General features: G+C 58.8%; 1 protein-coding gene across 3 annotated transcripts in view; it reads right to left on the reverse strand.

Moving 5' to 3' along the window:
- Window positions 1–106: 106 nt before the first annotated feature.
- ADGRG1 (adhesion G protein-coupled receptor G1) overlaps window positions 107–19,446 on the reverse strand; it is a 31,324-nt gene continuing 11,984 nt past the window's right edge. For all 3 annotated transcript variants that reach the window (XM_045891050.3, XM_045891051.3, XM_054511312.2), the window contains exons 2-14: window positions 12,104–12,201; window positions 11,123–11,545; window positions 10,339–10,471; window positions 9,593–9,740; window positions 8,897–9,028; window positions 8,449–8,565; window positions 8,189–8,234; window positions 7,834–7,937; window positions 6,463–6,581; window positions 4,400–4,668; window positions 3,270–3,378; window positions 2,606–2,874; window positions 107–1,430 (exon numbers count right to left, since the gene is read on the reverse strand). In XM_045891050.3, the coding sequence (XP_045747006.1) occupies window positions 1,300–1,430; window positions 2,606–2,874; window positions 3,270–3,378; window positions 4,400–4,668; window positions 6,463–6,581; window positions 7,834–7,937; window positions 8,189–8,234; window positions 8,449–8,565; window positions 8,897–9,028; window positions 9,593–9,740; window positions 10,339–10,471; window positions 11,123–11,545; window positions 12,104–12,167 (2,064 nt within the window). In that variant the 5' untranslated portion in view covers window positions 12,168–12,201 and the 3' untranslated portion in view covers window positions 107–1,299. The remainder of the gene's footprint in view (window positions 1,431–2,605; window positions 2,875–3,269; window positions 3,379–4,399; window positions 4,669–6,462; window positions 6,582–7,833; window positions 7,938–8,188; window positions 8,235–8,448; window positions 8,566–8,896; window positions 9,029–9,592; window positions 9,741–10,338; window positions 10,472–11,122; window positions 11,546–12,103; window positions 12,202–19,446) is intronic.

Raw genomic sequence — 19,446 nt, forward strand, 5'->3', positions numbered from 1 at the left:
TTCCAGCAGTTGATTTTTTTCACACGTGGCCTTCTCTCATCTGTTTCCTGATTGGCCCCAAGGTGTTTGTATCAGTGACTCTTAATAAAAGCACAGAAGAAAGTGCTCCAGATATTTACAGTGGTTTCTTAGGTGAAAACAACAGCTGATTTTTTTTTTCTGTGTGCTCTTCTACAGTTTCCAAATTCTCTACAATGAACATCTACTTCTTTAAATTCAAAAGACAAATGAGATAGTGCTTAAAAAGAAAGTCCTCCCCCATCTTTAAGACTGAGATCCAGATCAAATGTTGTCTCCTACAGGAAGTCTTCCTGGATCCCCAGCAAGGAATGGTGGCTCCCCTTGTAGTTCCAACCCCTTAAGAGCATGTTGGGCTCTAGGCCAGGGTCACGGAGGGAGGCACGCTTCAGTCTTCCCAGTACTAGGGCAGAAACAAATTTGCACTGCTATGCTCCACAGTTCTTGCCACAAGAGGGCTTTGGGAGAGGCTGAGGGTCCCTGGGAGGGGTGGGCTTGGCAGTGGTGAGCAAGGGCGATGCAGCTTATAGAAAGGCCCACATGGACAGACCGACCTAGCCCAGCCCAGCACGTCTATCCTAAGCCTGAGTCAAGGCCAGGCAAAGGCCCGTGCAGTAAATAAAGGTTTACAGCAGACAGCTCTTGGAAACCACAACCCAAAATACAGCCCTGGAATCAGGGCCCTGCCCAGGGCTGAATGGGGGGCTGGAGAGGGAGGGCTGGAGAGGCTGACAGAGGGCCCTGGGCTCAGAGGTAGAGGAGTTGCTGCTATGCTCCGGGAGGGGGCTCTCCTCCTCCAGGGCTCTGGCTCAAAGCTCTGCCCCAACCCCATGTGCCCTGAGTACCACTCTCAGGCTAAAATGACAGGACTGCAGAGTGCCCTGGTGGCGGTCACTGGAGACAGATTGGCTATAGCACAGGGCCCAGGATGCTGCCAGGCCTCACAGGTCCAGGACTTGACCGTGGGGCCCAGGGGCTCCCATCCACAGCCATGAGGGCTGGGCCCAGCGGCGGTGAGTTCAGACCGGCCTGCAGCCCCCAGTTAGGACGGCAGGGGTACGGTCCCACTCCCGAGCCCGTTGTGAGTAGCCCGCAGGCCAATTCAGAAGGCCCAGCCTGGGAGTCTGGCAACAGCCCCCTCCTCCCAAGGGGCTTGGGCCTTCTTCTCGAGTCTCTGGCTGACCCTCAAATGTCAGGCCTGGCTTGTGGGGGTGGCAGGTGGGGGTGAGGAGAGGCCGCATCTCTGTTTCCTCATGCAGCTCCTGGCGGGTGGCTGGTGGCCTAGATGCGGCTGGACGAGGTGCTGCCCGAGCTGATGGGGAGCCTGGCACTGTCCGAGCTGTTCTTCAGTGGGGAGGGCCCGCCCCGGGCCTGCAGCCGCATGGACCAGCACCAGAGGAAGATGAAGAAGCCTGGGGGCAGTGAGGGAGCACAGGGTTCAGCAGGCGGGGGGCGGCCCTGACCCTTCCCCCGCTCCCTACACAGGCTACCAGCACCCCTGTGATTTGGGGGGACCCCACCATACACCAGACACTGTACAATGGCCTGAGCCCCATCTCATTTTATTCTGTCAAGGTTCTCAAGGGGTCAGGCCTATTCATTACTATTCTGCTTCACAAACGAGGAAACTGAGGTCCTGGGAGGCAAGGGGCCTTGGCTGAGCCAGGAGTTAAACCCTGGTGTTCAGGCTCCAGAGTACCTGTTTAAGCACCTCTGGGCCAGAACAGAGGGGTGTGTGTGTCTGTGTGTATCTGTCTGTCTGTCCTTGGGTGGTGGGGGTGTGCAGAGGGGTGTAGGTAGAAGGACCCTGCTGGCATCAAGCCCCAGCCCTCAGGAGCCAGCCCCTCTGCTCCTCTCCCCTCCTCCCTGCCACCTACCCTTCAGCCTCGCTCCCCCTCCCTGTTCTTCCAAACACGCAGCCTAGTGCTAGCTTCAGGACCTTTGCTCTTACTCCTCCCTCTGCCTGGCACTCTCTCCGTAGGCCAGACCTCCTCAGCCTGCGCCGCACACATGCCCCCCGGGGCACCTGTTACAATGCAGCTCTAATTCGGCAAGTCTGGGGAGGCCAGAGTCCCCGTGATGCTGATGCCCACGGGCCCGGGAACACACGTGGAGTCCCAAGGCCCTTGATCTCTCCCTGGCTGGACCCTTCTGTTGTCTTCAAATGTCTCCCACAGAGGCCTCCCTGGCCACCCTTCCCAAAGTGTCCCCCAGCCCAGCCCAGCCCAGATGGTTCATCACATCGCCACCGACTGCCCTCCTCTGCGAGATCCCCTCAGATGGCTGCAGGCTTGCTCGTCACGCCTGGTCTTTCCCACAGGAGATGAGCTCCGTGGAAGGAAGGCCCTCACCCAACCAGTCCACAAATGTAGCCCCAAGGCTTAACACAGGGCCTGCACAGAGCAGGTACTCAACAAAGACTTGTCAGCTATGGCCTGGGGGCCCCCATTTTACAGACAGGAAGACCGAAGTCCAGAGAAGGGAAGCCTTCGGTTTAGGTCCATACCTTCCCTACCCCGCGCTCCACGCTTGGGCGCCCTGCCCGGGGCCGGGGGGCGATGGGGGGGGGCTCTTCTCCACGCCTTACCTTGGAAGGAGGTGATGATGCTGAAGAAGTAGAGAACGACAAGCTGGAAGGTGCCCGAAGCAAAGGAGAAGAAGATCAAAGCCCAGGGCAGACCGAGGACCAGGCTGAGGCCCAGGAGCGTGAGCACGTGGGGCCACTTCTGGGCGTGCGGGCGCAGCCGCAGGATCTGCACCACCATGGTGCCCAGCATGGCCGTGTTGAACAGAAACACCAGGCTGAAGAGGCCCAGGTTGGTGACGTGGCTGACCAGGGAGTCCCGGATCCAGCACCTGGGGGCAGAGATGTGAGGGTTGAGTGCATGCTGGCGGGGCTGGCGTGGTGCTTCCCAGGCTGAGGATGTGCGCCTCGGGGAACCCAAGCTACAGGGAGCCGCCTTCAACACCGCTGACTCACGGGGGCACGTTACTTTCTTTCCAGTTCTCCGCGCCTTCATCCGCTCCCACCTCTATTCCCACTCACACAAAGAAACCCAGGTGCCGCACAAGGTCGCCGGCGAGGGACGGGCAAATCCAGGCCTGTGCCCACCCTCCCTGACCCCCCAGCCTCCGCCAGGCCGACACCTCCAGCAGCCCTGGCTCGGTCGGTGCGGCCTCGGCCCAGGCCGCTCTCTGGCCTCTGCCCCCCGAGGCCCGTGTTCCTGAGCCCACTGTGCTCAGCCACTCACATGGAAGGGTAGATGACACTCCCTGGGGTCCTCTGCACGGCCAAGATGATGGGGCCGTAGGTGTTCACGTCCACTACAGCCACCAGCATTACCAGGAAGATGGGGAAGCCTGCGGGGCCGCAAAGCATGGAGCTCTGTCCCCCGCCCTCTGGCAAGACCCTTCTCCCAGGCTTATATGCAGCTCCGTGTGGGGAGGGTCCTCCATGATCAGACTCGCCCCTGCCCCGCTCCAGTTTGGGTTTCCCATAGAGAGCCCCGTCTCCGCTGACCTTCCACCATCCCCCTCACCATCCCGGGGCCCGTGGGAGAAAGGGCCTGCACTTCCCGCCAAGGGGCAGGACGTCACAAGGGGAGATGGGAAGCACAGACTGGGAGGGTGGGGGACAGCTGAAGGGGGTGCTTCCAGAGTCTGCACTGGGCCTTAACTTTGTCCACGGGCTGGAGCTTGAGAGCTCTCTCCAGAAGGGGTCACCCACCACCAAACACCTGGGTCCTGACACAGAGCCAACTCTGAAGGAATTTTATGTAAATCGATGGAGTGAACCAAGAAAGGGCCAGAGGAGAAACACGGGAGGGGCAGCAAGTTGGGTGAGGGACATGTGGAGCCTGGCAGGCCTGTGCAACATCCAGAAGGACTTGCAGTGTGCCCTCTGGGCCTCCAGGTCTGACTGAGAGGTCTGGGCCATGGGTAAATTGGGTGGTCTTGGCCAAGAACAAATGCCAGAGCTACAGGGAATCTGTTACCTGAAGCTTAGGAGGATCCACAGACAGAGCCACTGCCAGGCTGAATTAGGTGAGTGGAGGACTGGATGACAGCCCACTCCTCCCCCAACTGGGTGCCTTTGAGCAGTGCACAACCTGCACATCCATACGCGGTGGCTCTGTCTGCAAACCCCGCTTTTAAAAAAGTGAGCAATGTAGAGAATATGTGTTTCTTGGGGCAATGCTCACCACTTCATCTTCCTAAAGGGGACCTTAACCCAGCCCAGGTGAAGAACAACTGAGGATGAGTGGGTGAAGGAAAGAGTGCGGGAACAGAGAGGTAAGCAGAGAAGTGGAACCAGGTGCCTGCATTTTACCAAGTAGAAGAGGCAGGTCTGGGGGCCCACCAGCGCCCTCTCCCAACTTACCCCAGCCCATGATGCTCAGTTTGAGCAGGTAGCCAGGGACATAAGTGCCAAAGACCTCGACCACCAGTCGGTAGAGGTTGTAGCCCTCAAGGCCCATCCAGGAGAGGCAGGCGAGCAGAGAGAAGTGCAGGAAGATGGCGCTGGCACGGCAGCCAGCCTCGGAGCCTGTCAGGGCCACCGGCTCACTCAGCAGAAAGCTCACGTCCAGCAGGAAGACCGCTAGCAGCAAGTTCATGTGCACTTTGATGGTGTAATCCCGAGGCTTCCTCCTGCACAGGGGAGGGGTTGGGGTCACCCTGGTGGCCAGCTTGGGAAGGTGGGGGGCAGCACTCCTCCACCAGGCAGCCTTCCCAGGGTATATATACACACACACACCCTATCCTATCCTATCCCTATGGCTGCAGCCAGGTCGTTCCCCACCTGTCCCTGTGCACCTACTGTGTGCCCAACACCCACAGGCTCGGGCACCGTGGGCACATTTAACAACAGAGTTAGCCACGGACAGAGCAAGCAAGACAAATCCAGCCACTATGATCAACCAGATGCTCCCAGAGTTGGAGGGGAAAGACTTTGGATTTGCTGCTGTTTTGGAGAATCCATGCCACCCGTGTTCTGTGTCCGCCTGTCTGCACAGCCGTGTGTCTGTGAGGCTGATTGTGGCGGCGGGGGGGGGGGGGGGGGCCTGTCTGTCTTCAGGTTTGCAAGTCTGTGTGCACGTCCCAGCGCCCCTCCCACCCCAGGACTCTACCCGATCCAGGGCACCTTGGGCGTTTCCTCCCCCGTCCCCACGCCCCCACGCCGGGACCTGCGCTCTGCCCGGCACCACCCACCCACCACCTGCGCTCTGCCCGGCACCACCCACCCACCACCTGTGCCCTGCCCGGCACCACCCACCCACCACCTGTGCCGGAGGGCGGGACGGGATAGCCACGCCCACCCACCCGTGCCTCGAGCTACCACCTTGGGCTGCTCCCTCCCCCCGCCTGCAGTTCACTCGTCTCTGTTGGCCACAGACAAAACGCTCAGTCCCTAAGGTTCCTGGCCCTGTCCTTGGACCCTTTTGTGATTAACGGGTAGGCGCCGGGGGGCTCGGCCCCCACCCCCCGGCCTCCCCGGAGCCTGCCCCTAATCACCACTCCAGCCCCAGCACGCACACAGCTGCGGGCTCACACAACACCATCAATGACGCGCCCGCAAGCCCACGCCCCCCACCCGTGCGGACAGCGATCACACCCCGCGCGCTCGCACCCACACCCCCCGCGCAAACGGGCCCAGGCCCTGACTGCAGGTGGACCTCAACTTAAGCCACGCCCAGCATGGACCATCCAGACCCGTCCACACGGCCGGGGTGAGGATGGGTGCAGGCGCTCCTCACTCCACCCAAGCCTTTCCGTGGGGCTCGTTCTTCCTCGGGCACCCAAACAACAGAAGTGGAGTGACAGAAGCTTCCATGGGGGGGATGGGGGAGGCTCTGTCAAACTCGAATGCCCGCGGAGGCCAGGCCTTAAATCAGACACCAGACAATAGGGCGCTGGAAGGATCTCTCCACCCTGGCCCACTGCTTGGCTTCCGAAACCCAGGCCTTGTGGACCTGGAGCCAGCCTGCCTGGGTGTAAGCCTGCCTCAGCCACTTCCTCGCTGTGTGACCTCAGGCAAGTCCCTTACCCTCTCTGAACGCTCTTTCATAGGGCCCTTGTGAGGCCTGAACGAATTTCATGCATGTGAAGCACTTAGAACTGTGGGTAGCGCATGGGAAGCTCCAGGAACAGTGGTGACACATCTGATTCTTCAAAGGCAGAAATCTAGATTTTTATGTCACTTCTCCCCATGTACAGTGTTGATAATAAAGTTTGTAAGTGTCATGTCATCCAAACACCACAGAGCTGAGGAGGAGATGCAGCCCCGCCTCCCAGGGCTCCTTCCTACAACCCCACACGCATTTTGGGGTGCGTCAAGCCAATCTCCAGGGTGGGTCTCCACGGTCGTGGGGTCCCGGCTTAGAGGCCCGAAGGAAGGTTCTCCCTACCCCCGCCTTTCCTTTCCCCGGCCCGGCCAGGCCCTACCTGTGGCAGAGGTAGGCGGCGATGGTGAGGACGCAGGCCAGAGCCGAGATGACGCAGCCCACGTAGGATACGACGGTCAGGTAGTGCTTGTGCACGGCGTCTACCTCCACGGATGGGGCCTGGGTCCACGAGACAGGCAGGGCCTGGCCTCAGTGTCCCCAGCTTGACACGGAGGGTTTGTCCCAGGTGAAGGGACAACCTGAGCTCCCCGGGAGCGGGGGGCTCGGGCATCTACGAACCACCACCACCCCGAACCTAGCAGAGGGTGGTCCCGTGAGTGCATTCTTCGGAAGGAGAGACGCTCTACAGTTGTCACCGCATCCTCAAATGGGTCCCCACCCACTACCGGCAAGAAGCCTCCACTAGAGGGCGCCTGGGTGGCTCAGCCCGTTAAGCGGTTTAAGCGTCTGCCTTCCGCCCAGGTCATAATCACGGGGTCCTGGGATCAAGTCCCATATCGGGCTCCCTGCTCAGCGGGGAGTCTGCTTCTCTCTCTCCCTCTGCCACTCCCCCTGCTTGTGCTCTCTTGCTCATTCTCTCACTCTCTCTCCCAAATAAATAAATAAAATCTTAAAAGAAAGAAAGAAAAGAAAAGAAACAGGGACACCTGTTTCTGTTTCAGTCGGTTAAGTGTCTGCCTTTGGCTCAGGTCATGATCCCAGGGTCCTGGGATCAAGTCCCGCATTGGGCTCCTTGCTCAGTGGGAAGCCTGCTTCTCCCTCTCCCGCTCCCCACCGCTCGTTCTCTCTCTCTCACTCTCTCTCAAACAAATAAATAAAATCTTAAAAAAAAAACAAAAAAAAAAACCCTCCACCAGAGAATCCCTTTTCCGGCCTGGCACTCATTTTTTTCTATAATGTTCAATACTGGAGTGAGCACCCCACACCCAGGGAGGGCTGGGAGACCACTCCGATCCCTCAGAAGTTGGGTCCCAAGATTCTGGGAGAATGAACCTAGGACACAAAGCTTCTGTGATCTTGAGGACACTGAAGTCCTTTGTGAGGCCCTCCACAATGGGCCTCAGTATCTCCTCGAGGGCTCTTTGGAAACATACGTGTGCCCCTCGCCCAGCCTGTGTAATCAGAATTCTAGGTTAGGGCCAGGAATCTGCATTTTTGTCATGCACCCAAATTTGGGAATAAAGAGCAAAGGTTTTAGTGACCAGCTCTTTTACTTACTAGCTGTGTGACCTTAGGTAAATTGCTTAAGCTCTCTGAGCCTCGGTTTCCTTATCTATAAAATAGGACAGCAGCAGGAGACGCCTTGGGGGTTGGTGTGAGGAACGAATGACATATATGTGAAAGGTGGCTGGCACGCAGCAAGAACCCAACCCAGGGTAGAGCTGCGCGGGGCAGGAAGAGGACCACTCACCATGAGCACTGCAAAGTAGGTCAGGTGGTTGCAGAGGCAGGACGTCTGCGTCTCTCTCCCGATGGTCTCACACCCAGCATCGCTCCAGCTCCCTGGGCTGCTCACTGAGGAAGGGTTCCATGGGGCTCTGATCAAGCCCAGTCCCTCAGGCCCCCACTGGACCCCCCGAAATGCATAATTGTGTCACTCTTCTGAGCCTTTACTTCCCCTGGCAAATATCTAGTCTGCCATCATTCCTTCTTCAAAGCCCATTTTCTCCAGGAAGCCCTCCCTGATTAACCCCATCTCCCCGACTCTCCAGGACCCCCTTTCTCCTCCAGATACCCACCCAGCTCAGAGACCCCTCCACACTCACATGTTGGGTCTTCAACCCAGAATACGCACTGGAGAGTCACGTTTTTCTGTAGGGACAAGAAAGGAGAGTGGACCCCATCACAGCCCAGTCCTTTCTGGGCCAGGTGGAGGAAGTCAGTGTCAGGCCACCACCCCATGTGGACCTGACTGGCTGAGGTCCTCAGCCAGCTGGTCATTTTGTTAAAGACAAGTGACTCAGGAGGCAGGGCAGAAAAGACAAACAGGGACCCTTGTCTCCTTGGCTGGTTTGTCTGCACTCACCGGCTGTGGCTGGTGCTGGAAGGTGAGCACCACGGGCTCCGAGAGGTTGGCTACTTTGGTGTTCTGCACGATGATACCCAAGACCTTCTCACCCAGGACTTGACTGGAATTCTTGTCCTAGATACATGGGATGGGGGAGGAGAGGAAGTGGGGAGGGCTCAAGGCTGAGAAGGCCCAGATGTCCCCTAGTTTCCCTAGACTCCTGTCTCTCCCCCACACATTGCTCTGAGATGCTCAGTCTCCCTCTGGCAACAGTTCTTGAACATGTAGTCATTTACACTGTAGTGAAAACAACATAATTTAGCATTCTCCGGGGGGGATTCGCATGTCACAGTCCAGTTTCTGCCCTTACAAGGAAAGGCTCTAACTTCTGGACGAGGGGGCTTGGCTCTATGCCCGCCTTCCACCTCCCCATCAGACAGAAACTGCTTTCCCCGGTGCCCCCCACCTGGAACAGGGCTTGGCTGCTGAAGTCCACCAGAAGGAGTCTCTTTTCAGCCTCCCCTCTCCGGCCTTTGGTCTTCTGGAAGAGCGTGCGGGGCAGCTGCACCGAGTACTCCTGGACCTCACTCTGCTCCTCCTGCAGACCAGAACCCCGTGGGGTTCAGCCAGGGGTGGGCTCCCAGGTCTCTACACGCCCCCGCCCCCAACACCTTCCTGGATGCTGCCACCTCGAAGCCCGCCTCCTCCAGGAAACCCTCCTTTCCTTGGCTCCAGCCCTGGCTGGGGAGCCTGGTGGGTAGAGCCCAGGGCCCTGGGGGGCAAACAGGCCTGGGAGACTGCTGTGCCACCTGGGCTCCCCAGGGGGTAGCATGAGGGCAGCGTGGGTGGCTCCCGGCCGCTGGGCCCACGCAAGGGGCAGTCTCAAGGCTGACATGCACGTACGGGCGCTTTGGGTCTTCTGGTCCCACGGGGATACTATAGGAGCCCCTGATGTCGGTCCCCCCTCCCCTGCCCCATCCCCACCACTGTGCCAGGAAGGGTCCTCTGCCACAGGGCAGCCGCTAACAGGGGACTCTTTAGGCCCGAGACCTTCCTTGTCAGCACACATCTGGCTCCCAGAGTCCCCGGGGAGGGGAGTGTTCACGCCTCCACATCTGTTTCCTGCCCCAGCCAGCCTGGCCCCCGGCCCCTGACCCCTGACCTCACGCCTGGAGTGGATGTGCAGGTCCTGGAGGCTAGCTGTGGGCTGCAGCTTCCACACCGTGGCGTTGACCAGATCCTCCTCAAAGGACAGCGTGTCCCCTGGGAACTTCACAGAGGTCAGCTTCGACTCCAGGCTCTGCAGCCTCCTGGCAGGGGGAGAAGGGGCGGGGAGGTTGATCCAGGCGGACAGGGACATGGAGCTAGACGGGGACTCTCAGCAGAGACACAGGAAAGAGGCAGGCAGAGACAGGGGCGGGAGGGTCAGGGGGCAGCAGGGAGGGGGCACGAGAGAAAACAGCCCTAGGACTGGTGCTGCTGTGGGGGAGAGAATGGCCTGTGGGCGAGTGGGGGGCGGGCTGAGAGGAAGCTGGAACATCAGAGCAAACAGGAAAGGGGGGCGGTAATCCTGAGCACCAGGTTCCGGGCCCAGCTCTGCCTGGACTGACCCGCTCTGTGGCCATGGAGCAGCCCTATCCAAACCTGGGCCTCAGTCTGCCAAGCTCTCAAATGAGCTGGTCAGTTCTCCTTTCTTGATGGGGAAGAGGGCTTGGGTGGCTGGCTGGGGATGGTGATACTTGTTTTTACAAAGGTCAGGGGCTCGGCCTGCGGGGCTGGATTTCGATTCTTCTCAAGGAGGAGGTGGAAAGATGAGGGCAACGTTGCAGCCCCAGGAGAGGCCTCCATCCTGTCTCCCACTCCAGGTCACTGCCCTGCCCACATCCAGGTCTCTGGGGCCACACTTACTGGCTGGCAAGGGTGGACGAGGGCCTCCTTGAGTTCTTTCCGGGGTGCCTCAGAAGCTGGTTGAGCTGCTCAAGGTCCCTTTTCAGCTCACACATGTCCACCGAGGCATTGTGGGAGGCCTTCTGGGGAGGATCTGGAGGAGGGGACAGACAGAGGCCCTGAGGCTACGCTGGGAGCCAGGCGCGGGCCACACCCCTCCTACTCCCATTTAACCCTCTGGTGACTGTGAAGGCCTCTCGCCCCAGTTTTATAGAAGTTGAAACTGAGCCTTCAAAACGTGGGGTGGATCCCCCAAGGTCACCCAGAAGTCGGCCACATGCGGGCTCTGCCACACGGGACCCCCAGCAACTCCAGCCCCAGCAGGGCCGGCCAGGACACACCTGCCCCGGTGCCCTTCTGCCCACGCACCTGGAGCTGGGAGGGCCCACCCCAGGAGGGCTGGGGGCGTGGGGGGCTTGTGTGGCCTCTGGCTCCTCACACCCACTCCCGCCTTTCCACGCTCGCTGCTCCCACCCTGCGCAGGCCTCATCTTCCCTCACCTGGACCTTCCCTGCAGCCTCTGGATGGGACTTCGCCCCTCTGCCTTCACGCCTACCTTCCCACAGACCTTCCTGAAGCACATCTTGGATCACACCCTTCCCCTCCTCAGACACCTTCAATGGCTCCCCACTGCCTGGGAACAAAGCCTAAGCTCCATGACCATGACCGGTCATTCAGACCCAGTCCACTGCCCAGCCTCCAGGCCTTTGTCCAAGTTGTTCCTTCTGCCCGGAAGTCGCCTTACTGTGGAAGGAGAAGGTGAAGCCGGCAGCACTGGGCAGACTGGTGTTCTGGGGGCTCCACCAGGAGCTGACAGAGGTGGCGAGCAGCGGGGGGCCCTGAGCCAGGCTCTCCTTGTGGTGCCGGAAGCACAGGAGTCCAGAGGCTTGGTTACTCAGCAAGAAGTCGTTCTTGCCATAGCGAAGATGCAGTATCCCCACATGGCGGTTCCAGTACAAGCAGAAGTGGTAGAAGCCCCTGGGGTCAGGGAAGGGCTGGGAAGCCGGGAGCACTGCCAGGAAGGGAGCATGAATTGTGAGGGCTCCCTCCGAGTTCTTGATGGAGATGTGCAGCTCTGACGTCTGCTTGTAATGGAGGCTGCTCTTCTGTGTCTGGTTCCTCTGGCCACAGAAACGGAAGTCTTCACGGGCCCCCCCTGGGGAGGTACCTGGGGAGGTAAAGACTACAGATGGGACTCTGGGGCAGGGAGCAGCCAGGGGCAGGAGAGGGGTTTAGGCCTTGGGCCCAGAATACTGGATCCCAGTGCCTGGGATCTACATACGTTCCAAGGGCCTATACCTCAAAGGTCTATAAAAATGTGAATGTGCCCTCCTCACAAATTACTAGCTTCAAATTATGAAAAGAACTAAAAATTAATAATAATTTCAAAGGCAAAAAAACATTTTAATAGCAACAAAGTACTTCATGAGGCCATGCCTGCCCTAGACGGTTGTGCAGGCTGTGCACTGCACAAGGATGCTCTGGCTGCAGAGCTGAGTGGGGCCAAAACCCAGTCCATGTTTCCCACCCCAAGCTGTGCACTGTGGGGCTGCATCTGCATAAAGAAGGGATGCCTTTTTCTGCAAGATACCATCCACTTGCTAAACTGTGTCTAAAGCCCCGTGCCTGCCCAAAGGGGTTAGTGGATATGCTGGCAGCTGTCCTAGACGTGGGGGCATTGTAATGTATGTCACAACAGTCCCAGGGCATCCCCAAGATAGCCTACCTTGAACCAGGAAGAGCAGACCTAGCAGGAACAGCGCCTTCTGCCGCAGCACTTGGGCGGCCATCTTCCTCCCCAAGGTCACCCTGAGAAGTCAGCACCTGAAAGAGGCCAGGAGTGTTAGCTGGGGCCAGATCTGCGAGGTGGTTGGGCCAGCCCTGCAGAGGGGGAGGCCGGTGTAGCTTGGGTGTGGGATGTGAGGTAAGGAAGCAAGTGTGGAAACAGCCCGTGGGTCTCCCCAGAGCTGCCAGAAGCTGAGCATCAAGGGGCAGTGGCTGTCCAGAGCCTGGCTGAGTTCAAGTCCTGGCTCCTCCTCTCACTTGCTGCATGACCCTGTGCAAATCACAGAAAATGGGGCAAATAATAGTACTTTCTTCTAGACCCAGCAGTGATGGGGTCATCTTGGCTAGAATCTGGTGGGGAAGGCTCCACAGCACCATCTGGAACCACCCCCACCACCCTGCCCCTCCAGGCCTGGAGGAGATGCAGGAAAAAGGGGGCTCTTCCGGTTCTCCTCCAGGAACCTCACCATCATCATCCCCAAGACCCAGCTCAGAGGACACCTCCTTCGGGAAGCCTTCCCCAACTCCTTCTACAGTCAGTCCTGGCCTCCTTTGGCTTCCCACCACTGGCCAGGGCCTCCCCTGTCCCCCACACAATGCAGGATGGTGCAGTCCCTCCTCAGCTAGCGAGGCAGCTCCTGGCCCATCTCTGCCGACAGAGCTGAGTGCACGGGGGGTTGCTGGACAAAGGCTGGGCAGTTGGAGGGGGTGAGTGAAATGAAGGCTCAACGGCCCCGCAGCGCCCCCTGCAGGGAACGGTGGAGAAGGGTGCTTCCTGTCATGACCAGCAGGGGGAGTCAGTTCCCAGGGCGCCCCCCGCCCCCACCCCAGCTGGACAAAGGCTGACCGGGAGACACTGACAGTATGGCGGAAGTGGGGGGAGCACCCCCACTTACCCCCCCAGCCCCACCCTGGTGTAGCGCGCGCACTTCTGCCCCTCCATGGCCTCCATTAGCTGAACACCAGTCTGCCCGCCTGTGTTCTCCCACCGCAACCCTGTACTTCTATTCATTGTCACTTCAGCTCTGTGAAGTGGGTCCTACCATTGGCCCCTTTCCCAGACAAGGAATCGGAAACCCAAGGGGTTAAATGACCTGCCCAGGATTATTCCAGAGGCCAGGGCTTTCCCTGCCTGGACTGTGGTGCCTGGCAGGACTGTGGTGCCTGGCAGGAAATTGCATGCCTGGCACTGGGAGAGAGAAGCCAGGTGGCCTCCCCACGGCCAGCTAGCCCCGCGACTGAGCGCGGCGTGGACACACACACGGGCTCCTTCAGTTCATGGGGAACTGCATGTGGCTGTGGCGACACATGCCATCATCTGCCACAAGCCAGACAAGAGGAAGCCTGGAGACCTGGGTGCGCACGAGACGTCTCAGTTTAGGGGAAGCCAAGGGGCTCCCAGGAAGAGGTGGCTTTTGGACAGAATATTGGAGGGTAGCATTAAAGGGACGGGGGGCCCAGGCAGGAGCTCACTGTCTTCGTCCTTGAACTAACCTGACCCCGTGAAGCTAGAGCCAGTCTCCTATGTCCCACCACGCATAATGGAACCCCAATTTCAAGGGCCTTGTCAGTCCAGTTATTAGTCAACTGGCCTCATCATCTTGCCTCTGTGGCATCACAGGACCCCTTAGAAGAAGCCTATGAAAGTTTTTTAGGGAACGGTCACTGTCAACCAGGTTGTGATTTTTAAGGTTTCCCTCTGTGTTCTCCTCTCTGAGCATTTTGGCCCCTTTTGTAACTGCATGCTGCTGCCTCAGACCAACGGGAGGAAACCCAGCATCTGGAGACAGAGCTATGTCCCTCCTGGACCCCCTTGTTTTCTCCCCCTCCTGCCAGTCCCTGCTGCTAGCCACCTCTGATCCCCAAGACAAATGTCACCTCCCCCAGGCAGCCCCCCTCTCTGCAACCACTGCTCTATACTTGTGAACTCATAGCTGACCGATTACTTATAGATTTGGTCCAGATTCTCCATTTTATAGTATTTGCATTCAAGGCCCAGAGAGGGCCAATGGCTTCCTGACATCACACAGCAAGCAAAAACGGAGCTGGCCAAAAATCCATGTACCTCTATGGCCTACTGACCTTCAAAGTGAGCTACCCCTGTTGGTAGACAAGGGCCCTGGACAGGGCAGAGTCATCCACTTTGCATCAACCCTCCTGGATTGAGCTTTGAGAGCAAAAAGGCCGAGACAAAGAAGTGACCTTCCAGTCACTGGAGGGGCACAAGCGAGGTTGCGCAAAGTACACAGAGGGAATTCAAATGCAGACGAGGAACAAACTGCATGACTCTGACCCTTCCAGGCTCATCTCCACTCTACCCTGGCCACTCCAAGGTGGACTACGTTGTCCCCATGGGCATTCTTGGGATGTGAGTGGGAGGGTCTGCCTGGCTTCCTTTAACTCACTCTTAAGCAGTGGAGTGGACTCTGGAGCCAGACTGCCTGCATTCAACTCCAACGTCTCCTGCTCGCTAGCTGTGTGTCCTTGGGCTGGTTCCTCACCCTCTCTGGTCCTCACTTTCCACATCTGTACATGAATTGATACTTATAAAGGACTGAGAACACGGCCACGCATGTGGTCGGCACCATAGGTGTTAACTACATATCTCTGTGTACTTTCTGACCGGCTTATGCCTGCCCTAAGTCAACCCTTGGGCCTGTCACAGAGCCCTACTCCCTCCCTCCCACCTTCCATGCCCCCTGCCTTGTGGCCCTGGCCAGCTCAGCCTCTAGAGCACCTTGACGGGAAATTCTTAGAGCATGAAACTTTCCTTCCGGGAGCTCAATGGGAAGACTGGAACCCCACCCAGAAAACCTCCGTCCTTGCAGCCCTGACCTCTGGACCCTCTGAGGGGTAGGAGAGCGGGACCAGGGACAAAGAGAAGATTCCAGCCCCTACCAGGAAGGGGGAGGGCACTGCCTGGCTTGTCTGCTTGGCACCTTCCCAGCCCCATTTCACACTTCAGAGAACCCTGCCCACTCCCGTCGCACCCTCTTCCTTCCCTCCATCCCCTGCCTGGGGGAGGGGGGGTGGCGGGTTGGGGGGGGCTATGGTCTGCCCCCTGTACACACACCCGCTGCCCTATGCAGCCGACTCTGATGCGGTCAGCATCCATGACGGGGGCCACACTGTCCCAGCACCTCCAACAGGGCTGCAGAATGCCCTGGTCACCACCCCGGGAGTCCCCCACTTGACTCAGCCAAGGAGGGAGGGGTCCTGTGCTCTGGAGGCTGAACCCCAGGCCCAGGAGCCAGGGGCCCACACGTGGACCTCGACACAGACTACACGGGCAGAACCTAGTCCCTGGTCTCTGGAGCTGCGGACCAGCAGAGCGGGACAGACCTCAGGCGTCAAAGACTCCTAAAGCCAAGCATCGGTGCGCAGGCGAGGCCTTCATCAGACCTCACACAGCACCGGCCAGAGCCAGGGCGCCGCCGAGAGGGGTACTCCAGCAGCACCTCAATGATCACAGCAGGAGCGTCACTCCGTGAGGCTGGTCCTACTGGTTTGCCATTTTACAGACGAGCAAACTGAGGCTAGGGAAGGGTTATCTGATCCAAGATCACCCCAGGTGGAGCCAAGACACAGACGTGCGTCTCACCCTAGAGAACTCCTTGCAGAGCTGGTACTGGCCGAGGTCCTAGAGATGCATGCTCCCCCCGCTTTGGGAGACCCCCCAGAGCAAAGGAGATATGAATGAGCGGGCAGCCAAACCACCAGCAAGTGCAGACAGCTCCAGCCTGGGAGAGAGGGTCTGGGGGCCAAGTCCCCCAGGAGGGATCCCCTCCCACCTCCCCTTTTGGAACAGCTGCCCTTGACCTCCCGCCTCCCGTAAACACACACAGGGAACAGAACCGTCTGGCCCAGCTTGACACAATGGGGGCCACCATCACAGGGTCCCCGGGGACACAGGCAGAGCAGAGGGTGACCAGGACTTGTCTTAGCCCACACTCCCCCACCCACCCCCAGGACTGGCTGGGCCCAGGAGAAGGAGCTCTGGCTCCCGCTCAGACCCAGCCCTGCCCATCCTCACGATGGGGGAGGGGGCACTGGGCAGGGGAACTACGGCTCACTTTCTCTCCCCCCCCCCCCGCTGGGGGGCTTGAGTCACTTCCTCTGCCATCCGTGTGGAGCCACGAGTCACCGCTGGCCCAGTCCAGGCTCCTGGAAAACCCATTTCCTCAGAGGACAGAGGTGGAAGTTGAGTGGACAGGACCTGGTCGGCTTGGGGTTAACCCTTCATAGGCCCAGAGCCGCCACCCTCCCCGCAACCGCTTTTCTTCTCCTTCCCATTACACACACTGTGGACATACCATCCCCACCTCCACACGGGCCCTTTGCCTGGAATGCCTTCCCTATCCTTAAGACAACCCAACCCATCTGTTGAGACTCAGTTAAGACACACCCTCCCCATGAAGTTTGCGGGGGAGGGGAGGGAGGGTAGCCTCGGCCCACCCTCCACTCTCTATGCACCCCCTCCCCGGTGACATGAGAAGTTCATATCAGAGGTGCGCAAACTTGCCAGTGGGTCAGAACCACCCCCAGGGAGCTCATGAAAATGCAGACTCACACACCCCGCACGCTGAGGATCAGAGGCAGCAGGTCTGGGACGGGGCTCGGAGTCTGGCTTTAACAAGCGTCCCATTGATTGACGTTCCGAGGGCTTGGAACCACTGGGTTCCAAGCCTGGGATAACAGTAGCCGTGTTTTCCAGAGAAAGTCAGAGACGAGGGGGGCCCAGGCCCAGATCATTCAGCTGCTGAATGACACGGCCTGGACTGGGGGTGCCTCTTGTCCACCCACTGGCAAGGACACATTGCCCCTCGATGGTTCACCTGGTGCTCAGCAGGGTGCCAGGAACCTGAAAGGGGCTTCCCAAAGGACAGAAGGGAGGAGGAGGGCTGGGGTGAAAAACCCCTGGAGTGGGTTTTCGGGTGTGAGCCTGATCTTGCCTTCCTTGGGGGTGGGACAGAAGGAAGAGGACCCAGGGCGCCTGGGTGGCTCAGTTGGTTAAGCGACTGCCTTCGGCTCAGGTCATGATCCTGGAGTCCCGGGATCGAGTCCCGCACCGGGCTCCCTGCTCGGCAGGGAGTCTGCTTCTCCCTCTGACCCTCCCCCCTCTCATGTGCTCTCTCTCTCTCTCTCTCAAATAAATAAATAAAATCTTTAAAAAAAAAAAAAAAAGAAGAAGGAAGAGGACCCAGCCCGACTGTCCTGCCCCAGCCTGGATCCTTAGCTGCTCTCCAGGAGGGGGCAACAGGGAGCTGCGGGCTACCCCCTTGAGCCTGGGGCAGAGGGCTTAGGAAAGAAGGATGTGACCCAAGACAGAGACAAGGAGGCAGGTGGGTGAGCATAAAGCCTTGAGAATATAAGCACGCATGCGAGTGTGGGTGTATGCACACGCGCGTGTACGGGTCTGCAGGGGAGCACGGAGAAAGCAGAAGAAGGCTGGGAGTGGGGGCTGGTTAGCTCTGCGGAGGAGGAATAGAGGGCTGCTCAGACCTCAAAGGGCAGCCAGGAAAGGCAGTTAGAACAGAAGAGAGTGCAGCACTCGCAGGTGCTTCCTCCCTGGGGGTGGGGTGGGGGGCCGAGAAGACCCTCCGCTGGAGTTTTCCGAATTATTTGAGAAAAGTAAATCTTACTTAGAAACACCAGCTATCCAACAAAGCAAAGGAGGGACCCTATCACACCTGGGAGGGCCCCAGGGCCACGCCCCCTCCTAGGCCAGCCCCATCCCCACCCCAGACCCTCGCTTCCCTCTGCTCCCATTCTCCAACGGGGTGGCTGAGCTCAGGCTAGATGACCACCTCGGCTCGAGGTTCCCCCTGGCAGGGCGTTCCGGGCTGGCTAGGGGAAGCAGTGACTTCAGTTTGCAGGAATTCTTCTACAATAAAGGAGAATAAAAATTAAGCTAACCGCCTGCCCCCAGAGGCTGGAGGATGCCAAGGTCATGCCCACTCACTGCCTGGGGTGAGGCTCACATTCTTGCACCAGACCTGCTGGAGGGCCGTCCCTGCCCGCGTGGCCCCACCTCCCCACAGCTTCTGGTCTGGCCGAGTCCATGGGCAACGACTCCCTCCGTGTACCCAGACGGGCCCTGGCCCGGTGGGGAGACCGAAGAAGGGGAGATGCAGAGAGTTCTCTGCTAGGATGGGAGGAAAAGGTCTGTCCGTGTGAAAGGACCCTGAGTCCTCCCCAAGAGCCTTATCCAGAGCCACCCACCCTGAAGCCTGCTGTATCTGGCCCCAGACCATTCACTTAAGAGACTTCAGAGAGGCCAAAGTACAGTCACGCAAGCAGACGTGAGCCCGGGCTTGGGTGTTCCTGCGTCCAAGCCTTTCCACACACGGGTCCTCCTCCCTGGGATGCCAGCCTTAAGATGTGTCCGATGCCCTGGGCCTATCCCTTCTCTGGGACTGTCTCCTCATCTTTACCAAGTGGCAACTTGCCAGAGCACTTTCTAAGAAGCACTAGTTCCCAAGTTAGAGAAATACTGCCGGCCCTGCTCAGTCTTGTGTATTAGCATGTCAAAGGCTCTGATCAGTCCTGCAGAAAGAAAATCCACAGAGCTTGGTTGGGCTTCGTTTCCCAGACCACTGTGATGGTATATGTCCTTTTTAGCATGGGCACCTGTTATCAACATGAGAAACAAGCTCTCAAAAATCTTAAGGCCGCACAGTAAGAAACCTGTCAGCACCCTCCCTCCCAGCCTCCAGCCCCTCCCTGCCCCTCAGAGGCCATCAGCTACCATGAGATGGGCTTCGGGAGCCATTTCGACTGTGATGTTCCCCCGGTCAACTCATCACCATCTTTGACACTTCCAGGCAAGAGGTCCCCGGGGGGAGCCTGAGGTATATGCGGCCCCATCCGACCTCCCTTCGGCCGGCGGGAGCAGCTCTTGGGGAAAGGGGCACTGCCAGCCCTGTCCCTAGCCTGGCCCTTCCATTAAAGTCAGCCAGAGCCAGCTGGGCCCTCAGCCTCTCCTCAAGCAGCTGGGACACTTAGAAGGCTGGAATTGAGAGGGAGGGAGGGAGGGAGGGAGGGAGGGAGGGAGGGATGGGCAGAGAAAGAGAAAGAAAGAGGCAATATGAGCATGCCAGAGCTTTTAGAAGCCGAGAATCAAAGCCTCTTAGAATTCAAGAATGGATTATAGGGACTTGGAACTTAAAAAGGGATCAGGGGGCGCCTGGGTGGCTCAGATGGTTAAGCGTCTGCCTTCAGCTCAGGTCATGATCCCAGGGTCCTGGGATCGAGTCCCGCATTGGGCTCCCTGCTCCTTGGGAG

This window comes from Mirounga angustirostris, unplaced genomic scaffold (assembly GCF_029215605.1).
Source record: "Mirounga angustirostris isolate CCGP_5_RB_7025 unplaced genomic scaffold, mMirAng1.0.hap1 SCAF_16, whole genome shotgun sequence".
NCBI lineage: Eukaryota > Metazoa > Chordata > Mammalia > Carnivora > Phocidae > Mirounga > Mirounga angustirostris.